The sequence below is a fragment of the Megalobrama amblycephala genome, linkage group LG14 (assembly GCF_018812025.1).
Source record: "Megalobrama amblycephala isolate DHTTF-2021 linkage group LG14, ASM1881202v1, whole genome shotgun sequence".
Lineage (NCBI taxonomy): Eukaryota > Metazoa > Chordata > Actinopteri > Cypriniformes > Xenocyprididae > Megalobrama > Megalobrama amblycephala.
In genome coordinates this window covers 17,868,575-17,878,496 of record NC_063057.1, presented here as the reverse complement: position 1 = coordinate 17,878,496, position 9,922 = coordinate 17,868,575, and the positions used below count along the sequence as shown (strand labels likewise).

The window sequence follows — 9,922 nt, the reverse complement described above, 5'->3', positions numbered from 1 at the left end:
TTATATTTTAACCTAAACATTACATTTCTAAACCTTATAGCCTCTTGTTTAGCGCTCTAACATGATCGAGTTCCCGCTTGTGGTCTCAATCCCATCATTTTTATGTGAATAAAGGCCAAAACGACATCTAAATTACTGTGACTTTTTCATCTGGCTCTTTTAGGTGTTTTATATTGTTTTATATTGGGAAATTGTTTGGGATTAGGAGTCACTTTATAGCTATGCTATGCTGTTCAAATTGAAAATATACCAACATTTGTTATGATGACAAAATTATACCCAAATATGTGATTTCGTGGAGACAAAATTCCCATGCCCTTTGCCTCAGTGGAGGTTTGACATGAAATATTTCTCAATTCTCATTGAAAGCAAGGCGTTACGGCCGCGTCGCTGGGACATTAATTCTTTATGTGGCTTAATCCTAAAAACATCCAGGGAGAAACATTTTCTTTTCTTGCATCTGCTATAACTGCAACGTAAACAAAATGGGAGGACAATATAAAGTTATGCGTTTATAATGGTTTTCTACAAGTGGAAAACGCTGAACGTTGAAAGCGCGTTGCCTTCGACCTGACCTGCTTGTCTGCATATCTTTATTGGTAATTTAATATCAGTGTCTTAATGCATTAGCGTTTTCTTCATAACTGTGTTTTATTTTCTAAGAAAATGCTTACCGTGTTATTAATTGTGTTCGTAGTGGGCTGCCTATAAGGTGTAGTGAATTTGGTCCTCCAATATCACCTAGGCTACATTAAGCCACATTAAGGATTTTTACGTTAAGCACTTAGAATGTCCCGCTTCGCTGGACGCGTTTGCTGCCAGTATCTCTTGGACATGCGGCAGTATCAGACCCCTCCTGAGTGAGAGTGTGGAAATCAAGTCAAGATAGGGTGACCACCCGTCTCGCATTTTGCGGGACAGTCCCGAAATTGGGAGCTTTGTCCCGCGTCCCGCAAGACTTAAGTAGTGTCCCGCATTTCATTTATGTCTGTATTTTTTTTCATCCCTGAAATTACAATACAACTAGGAGCATTAAAAATCTATTTGTGCAGCCGTCATATAGTTGTGAAAATAACCAACCAGCGCAATCATAGAGAGAGGTTTTCCCGCTGATGACAACTGAGTGGACAGCGCAAAGAGCAGGCCTCAAAGTCAGTATACACAACTACACCAGCAAGGATTTCATCTTCCATACTGGATAAGAACCTCAAGATCTGCTCAAAGCTGTCCAAATCGATGATTTAAACTAAGCATGTAATCATCCATCCTGTTGTTAAATATTTCCAACGAACGGCGGCGATGAAGCGCCACACACGGAAATGGTCGAGCACCTACAGAAAAACGAGATACTATACTATTGCGAAATTCAGACACGACTTTCTTCACACGTTAATAGTTCATTAATGCGGGTTTTATGGCGTTATTATAATGAAAAATGTGGAGAGCGCATTATTGTATCACGAGAGCGCATCAAATACGCGAGCAGGAATCTCTCTGCTCACAGGCGGATTCCCTTGCACAAAACTGGACGCGCGCGCGCTATCGCTCAGATATTACATCTGCGCGCTCAGACTTTGTCCTCCTGCATGCAGCCGTGAATCTATCTTCTCTCCAGGATTTAATGTTGCCATAAGCGCAACATTATAGGCACCCACCGGCAGAAACATTAATCGGCGTATATGCCAAGTTTGCCAACAAATGTAAATCAATATTTACATCGCGTAATAGTTGTAAATTTATCTGTTTCATGTGTCCCGCAAAATCACTTCTACTGTCCTGCAACAGATCAATAGCCAGGTGGTCATCCTAAGTCATTTATTATCATGTTCCAGAGACAAGGCTCTCGAAAGTGTGGGGGAAACAATTTTACAAAAGAAAACTTGTAAATTGACATTTTTTCGACTTTAATCTGTCCTTTTTCAATTTTGGTTTATAAAGATGCAAAACGTAATAAACAAAAATCTGAAAATAAGTCAATATTTATTTTGTGCACATGAAATTTGTGTATTCGGTTTTAATTTAAATTTTGGTATTCACCATAGCATTTAAAAATACAACAACCGTTCGTTTTTTGTTTTTCTTGACGTGGTTAAAAAACGAAAAAGGAATGGACGCAAAACTACACGGACCACGGACCTTCCTCAAACTGTATTTAAAAAACAACTTTATTTAAAAACATGCTCGCTGATTATGATCTGTGCTGTTATGAATACTTTTCCACTTTTTTATGAGAAATGCTGTCCAAATGTCCCGTTTTTAATGATGACGTCTAAAGTCCCCGCCAAAGGAAGTCCCTTTTAGCAATTTGTTAGCAACTGCCGATTTTAAGACACAGTAAAAGTAAAAAAAAAAAAAAAATCACAAGTGGGTTATAGCTGGTGTGTTTTATGTCATAGATCAAAACATGAAAGTATTTGGGCTTTGTTAATCACAGACCTTATTTCAGGCGATTTAGTAAAAACCCATTCAAAAAACCCATAGACTTTATGGCGTTGGAACCGGAAGTCCTAAAATGCTAACTCGCTTCCGGGTTTTGCCTACAAAAATGCGTCATCCCTGGGGCACTCTATGAACGTCTGATTACCACAATTTTGCAATACCAATATGTAATCACTAAAAAAAAAAAAAAAAAAAGAATAGGAAAAATTGAATTGGTCAAGCAGCCTCCATTGGACCAACTTGTGCTTTTGGTTTTTTGCAGTGACATGAAATGTAATATACTCTACATTGACTGTGTTAAAAAAATAAAGTGACAACCACTGGAATTTTTTTAAAACTGATTTTAATCAAACTTCTCTCTGAATATTTACAATGTTTGACTGTAGAAACAGAAAGAGAATACACAGCAATATGTAAAGGATAAAGTCAGCCAGGTAAATAAATAATGTGAGGCATGAATACTAATTGGAGTTGAAATTATTAATTATTAAAAACCTAATCTTACATGTATTAAAAATTCTGCCAAGAAAAAAAAGAGTCCATTATGATGTATAAAACAACAAATGAGACAAGAAAAAAAGCTCTTTTGGTGCTTGGTGGCACCAGTACCATGGTTATGTCTTGATACTGATTGATTACTACTTGTATATAACACTGGAATACCATCTTTGTACTATCCAAAAGCAAATACAATCGTTTTACTATTCAAAAAACACCCCTGCTGAAGTTCCCTATGGGTTGCGACGATTAACCCTTGCGTAAAGCTGAGAGGAGTCAGTAACCAGCTCTTCCTCTGAAGCCTTTGACTCTGTTTGTTTAGTAACTCCATCTGCACTCACAATCACCGGTGCCTCTATCGCTCTTGAAGACTCTCCCGTTGAGCTCTCTGCCTTTGACACTCCTCCAGAACAATGTTTGACCACAGCATATTCGGCATGAAGTGAAGAGATGTTCCCGAACTCTTGTGACTCTGATGTAACGTTTTTGAAATCAATGGAGGAATAAATGAGTGATTCTGGATTTTCTGTAGCAGTTCCAGCAGAAGACATCATGACATTATTGGCATAAACAGACTCCTCTTCATTCTCGCATGGAATGGCCTAAAAGATTGACAGGGTTGAATTGTGTCTGTGTAAATTGTTCAGCAGTTAGTTTGGTAAAAAGTGTATTTACGTTTCTTTACAAACTTCTTTACAACATTTTTGTGTAGTGAATAAATCGTTTGTGTGATTTTGTGTGTCATTTGTAACTCACATCACTGGTCGAAATGCTTCTTGTAGCATCTTCTCTTCTAGTCTGCTGAAGTTTCATACTCTTTTTTCTGAAAAACACAGGTTCATGTTTAATATCAGTTATATACTAGCTTCACAGATAACAAAACCACAAGTCAGAGAGGACTGGCTTATATAATTAAATCAACTTGTGCAGTGACCCCCAAAAAGGACACCTTAGTCACACTTAAAAATACATTGCAGGTAAAATGACAAAGAAAGTGGCGTCTGCAAACAAATGATGCAAGAGCTTTTCTCAAAACTAACTTCTCTATTCTGTTTTTTATATTTTGCTAAGCCAACTTGGGTCAAAGTGGTTTTTAGTGGATGTGTGAAGTAACAATAGTGTCGTTCATCATATGCAAGTGTCATAAGTATAGTGTCAAAATATGTTTGTGTTCATTTTGAATTGTATAACTATTTTTGATAAATTAAATGCTAATTAATTTTGCTATGGTTTGTGAAACTTTTTAATTTTTTTTTTTAATAAATGCCTCTTGGTTTGATATTTTGTTGTATAATGCAACAACATTCATACATTCATTTTTTGCTTAGATCTACTAATTTGTTCAAACATACATTATGTAAAAATGCAATTCATACATAATATGATTTGAATATATTACTACATGATGAACATGTTTGTAATTTCTCAATTAAAATACATGTTGATATTTTAGAGGAGCAGAAATTGCCCATAATTAGTGGCAAAACACTTAATTAATAATTATTAAAAAAGCTTTTTACTTGAAAAAAGTGTGACAATTAAGGTGTCTAAACTCAGCTATTCTGAAGGAAACGTGCTACTTTTTACTTGATGGTCATAACATGTATGTTGACATATGACGTGTCGTTCACCAACCGTACACAGATCCATGTAATGACACAGAACATAATGACCAGCACAGCTGCAACAGCAACTCCAATCATCACAGAGGAATGATTCGAACCTGAAGAAGAATAAAGGAGTGTTTGGAAAACCACTGATGATTCGCTGATTCAATTAAACAAGAGCAAGTGAGTGATATCGTAATCTTTAAACAACAAAATAAGAACGATGGCAGGAACATAGGAACGATATAAAAGTGAGAGATTAGCATTAGCATTAATGACTGAAATCTTTTCATTTACTAATCATCAGTTGACAGATACTCAATTTCCCAAAACCCTGCAGAGGATAAGCGGTATGGAGAATGGGTGGGATAGATAGAGATAGACCCTGTCCCAAACTGAAACCTAAGCCCTCGTGATTTTCCTCTGAGTCCACACTTTTGTGACATAATGCCACTTTGACTGTTCAGAAGAAGTCTGCTGTGTAGATCTCTGGACTGCAAGTGCACATTAAGTGTGCCATTTGGGACAGGCCCATACTCAATTTGTGTTCTATGGGATGAATCACAGAACTGAAACTCACGTGAAACAGGGGGAAGCAGTTGAAACAGCTTTCTTTCAGTGCCATGAGTGTTGTTGCTGACACACTGCAGAGATGTGTGTGTGAGTGACTGATGTAGAGTGATGGAGCTCCTCAAGACTGTGCTGCTCAATCGCTCTTCACTGATGAACGTGTCTGAAGAGTTAGTGACAGGACGTCCAGACAGATGCCACTCCAGTTCAGGAGAGGGATTCCCATCAAACTCACAGAAACAGACAATTACATCAGTTCTGTTACAACTGGAAGAGGGAGAGATTTTAGGGGCATCTGAAAATGAAAGAATGATATTTTACATTATTAGCTTCTTATGGAGGAGAAAAGAACTGAAGCCACAAAAACATCCTACACTGAACATGTAATGTGATGCTGTCCTGTGCTGTTTTGTTCTTGTCCAGTATCTGGTAGGTTATAGTGCAGGTGAAAGTGACTCTGTGGTGACGGTGAGCAGCAGTGAAGTTCAGATCAGAGATGAGCTCCTGTTGTCTGCTGCTCTCATTGAGGGGGATTCTGGGAGTGGAGCTCCATGTGAGAGTTGGTGGAGGAGAGGAGCAGAGAGTCTCAGCAGAGCAGCGCAGACTCACAGAGCTCCCCTCCAACACCTCCTCCTGATCCTGAACCTCCTTCTGCTCCACATACAGCTTCACTGTTCGTTTGGGGGGAGACTCTGAAAGACACACAAATACAAGAATAAGTGACAATGATGGCATGACAAAAACTTTAATAAATAATAATAATAATAATTTAACATTCATTTATAAATAAAGTTCTCAAATCACTCACCAATGACATTTATAGTGGAGGCTTTTAATGTGTAGGTGTATTTCAGAGCACCACTCTCAATCCTGAAGTAATATTGACTATTATGATTTGAACTAACATTATAAAAGATAGTGGTGCAGTTCTTCTCATGTAGTTTTCCAGTTATTTTCCCTTTAAAGTGATTAGGTTTGGGATCTCTGGAATTAAACACTTGAGTTTTCAAATCATTTTTATCTTTTAGCCACAATCCTGTAGCATTACTCTCAGAGAGGCCTTTGTTATATTCATCTTCAATCTCAAATGTGCACTTTATGATCACACAGGATCCACTGAGAGCTTCAATCTTCTCCGTCAGACTGATGCTGAAATCTCTACAGCAAACACCTTCAACACACATGATGAAAATCATTCAGACACAAGCAGAAACAAACACTGAAGCATTCAGACACACCAATACGTTTCTGTTGTTATACAAAATGCTACAAACAAAAGTATTATTTTTTTCCCATTACAAAACATTAATTTGCATTACAGGGTCATTATTAAAAGGTAAACATAAGCAGAACAGGAACAACAGTAAAATAATTTAATTAAAATAGTAATAATATTCTTTTCAAGTCATGAGAAAAGACTGTTTTCAACATTGTATACATGTTCTGAAGTGTCTGTAAGTAAACTATCTGAAGCTCCATAGTATCACATAGAGAATAACAGTTTAGGACTTGAATTCACTCATTCACGTCACACTTTTGTTGTGTAAAAACTAGATGTGAAGAAGAGAAAGGAAACCACACCTCGTAGCAGAAAAGAGAAAAGAATCGTTTTCTCTACAGTGTTCATTTCTTCATTAACAGACGCTCAGTCCTGTGGAGAAACACACTTGTAAATCTACACAAATGACAAAAATAAATGGTTAATAAACTAAAAGTAAACACTTTACAGTAAGTTTTCACATGAACTAAGAATTAATAATACTTCAGCATTTATTAATCATAATGTTCATTTCAACATTTACTCATACGTTCTTAAAATCAAAAGTATTTGTTAACATTATAATGCACTGTGAACTAACATAAACAATGAACAATTATATTTTTATTAACTAACATTAACAAATAATAAATACAGTAACAAATGTATTGCTCATTGTTAATTCATGTTAGTTATCACATTAACTAATGTTAACTAATGAAACCTAATTGTAAAATGTTGCCAAATAAACTCATAGAAATCTATTAAAATCTCATAGAAATCTATTAAATTTAGCTCCTGAAAGGAATGAAAACTGATCATTTTAGTAATTATACTGAACAGATATTTATGAACTCACAGCAGCTCAATAAACTGAACAACACATCTGAAGAAACATCTAAAGAAGAATAAAAAGAGTTCAAGACTTGCCAGAGATGAGAAGAAAATGTATTTTTTTTCCTAAATGCAGAAGGACTCCAAGTTCTGTATTTTGGCGTCTGCCGATGATTTGAGACTGAGTGAAACTGCGCTGTGTGAACATGATATACTGACTGACAGCTAGTGAACAACTTCCTCTATCCACCATCATTTCACAGAGCAACATTACATATCAATAATTTAGTAAACTGATTATACTGTACTTCAAGATTTAAACTTTAAGACATATTTGCTTTTATTTCCGGGATTAAAAAATAAATGTGACAGTTCCATCAGTTTCACGCTCAGCATTCATATACTAAGAAGAGCTTCATTTTTTCTTAACCCAAAAACATCTGATACAGTGTAATCATATCTTTGAACAGAAAAGGGAAATAGTATATTTATATACTATTTCCCTACATATATTTACCTATTTCCCTACATACATATATATATATATATATATATATATATATATATATATATATATATATATATATATATATATATATATATATATATATATGTGTAGACATGAACTGGCCATTTCTTTCTATCCCAACTTAAATGAATAGTTCACCCAAAAATGAAAATTCTGTCATCATTTACTCAACCTCAAGTTGTTCAAAATCTGTATAATTTTCTTTGTTCTGTTGAATGTGTTAAACTGAACAGTTTTGGGGCACCAGTGACTTCCATAGTAGTTTTTTTTTTCCTACTATGGAAGTTATTGGTGCCCCAAAGTGGTCTGGTTACAAACTTTCTTCATAATATCTTCCTTTGCGTTCAACAAAAAAAATGTATACAGATTTGGAACTTGAGGGTGAGTAGATGATGATAGAATTTTTTATTTTTGGGTGAACTATCCCTTTAACAACTAAACTAAGCCATAAGCAAAATTCCCAGATAAACACTGTGAAGCACTTTAAAAAGCTTTTATATTTTTACATAATCATATACTGTGGCATCATGACAGGACTGGAGATCTTCTTGCGATGTTTTCCTAATAAAGCAGTGGTGGAAAAAACTGCATTCACTCAAAAAAATAACTTGTTGGTCTAACTTAATTCAATTATGACACCTATTTCCACACAGTTGAACTGATTTATTTGAACTTAAGCTAGGTTAATTGTACTGATGAGTAAAATTCATCCTAATTGAATGAGATCACACCAGTTTCATTTGACGTATTCTGTAAATGTTTCCTGAACATAATTCACTCTTGTTGATCCAATCAGTGCTATTGCAATTCAGACTGGTGCCCTTGTGCAGAGCTGCTCAAGTTTTCTGCAAAACATTTGTAGCATGCAAGTAATGATCAGATAAAGAACTTCTCATCACTGGCTTTAGCACAGTTAAAGCTTGTTGAGAACAACATAGATTTATTTCATATAGCCACCCATAGCCTAACCACAAGGTCTACACTTCAGCATAATGGTAACCTCATAAAAATCGACATAACATAAACTCTTTTAAATGTCAAATATAACTGAACATCAAACTTTAAAAGGTATTTCCCTTTCCTAAAAAACACATTAAACAGCACTTAATTTCAACATTTACTGTCCCGATCTATCCCTGCGCAAAGCATGCTGGGAACTAGAAATCCACTGCCCAGTTTCAATCAATGCAACATAAATGATTTGTGTAGTCTCAACACAAATGGTTTAGGTTAACCTAACATTTTGCAAATTTAATTTCATTTAACATAATACAATTGAGTGCAAATGCCAATTAAGTAAAAAACTAAAGATTTGTGTTGGTTCAGCTTATTTTATTTAAATCAACTGAGCAAGTAGCTAGAATCATTTTTTTGAGTGTTGGTGAATTCATTAATCTAAGAAAAAAATTCAGTTCAGCTGTTTGGAGTCAGTAGGACATAGAGATTCTCACTCTCTTCAGACTGGAATTCATACTGTCTCCACTTGATGTAATACAACTTACAACTCCATCAAGATCTGCACTACATCACTGCTCTGCACCTTCACCAGTGAAGTTAATATTAGTTAACATGAACTAACAATAAACACTTCCCTATTCTTCAGAAACTGTTAATCTTAGTCAGTGGTGATTTCAACATTTACTGATACACTTTTAGTTCAAAGCTGTATTTGTCAACATTTGTTAATGCACTCTGAACTAACATGAACAAACAATTAACAATTAGATATTACACTAACAAAGATTAATGAAGATTTTAAAAATACATTGTTCATTGTTAGCTAATGGTAATAAATGGAACCGTATTTTAAAGTGTTACCAGAACTTATTATCAGAAAGTCACGTCCAGTATGAGTGTTTCATATGGAAAATATGCATATAAAATCCTGAAAGTACAGCTGATTGTACAAGTCAAAGATTTGTGTGTGTGTGTGTGTGTGTGTGTGTGTGTGTCAAACAGTCTATATAATAGTCCACAAAAAGACAAAAATGAGATATTAGATTAAATAAAAATTAGAATACATGCACATATACATTATTGTAATCTTTCCCTTTTTAAATAGTTTGTGAGATTACAATAAGTGTGTCCCAAATTATATACCAAACCTACCCAGATGGTTTACTTTTCCCAGTAGATGTGTGGATTTAACATGAACAGTCTAACGGCTAATATTGCCCACAAACCATT

At 35.2% G+C, this 9,922-nt stretch overlaps 1 protein-coding gene across 1 annotated transcript; it reads right to left on the bottom strand.

The window, feature by feature from the left end:
* Positions 1–2,966: 2,966 nt before the first annotated feature.
* On the bottom strand, positions 2,967–6,741 carry LOC125245501 (sialic acid-binding Ig-like lectin 7). The gene is made up of 7 exons (XM_048156094.1): positions 6,696–6,741; positions 5,923–6,285; positions 5,489–5,806; positions 5,125–5,409; positions 4,573–4,660; positions 3,694–3,760; positions 2,967–3,539 (listed from the first exon to the last, which is right to left on the bottom strand). The coding sequence occupies exons 1-7, from the start codon at positions 6,739–6,741 to the stop codon at positions 3,171–3,173; spliced, it is 1,536 nt and encodes a 511-aa protein (XP_048012051.1). The 3' UTR covers positions 2,967–3,170.
* Positions 6,742–9,922: the final 3,181 nt, after the last annotated feature.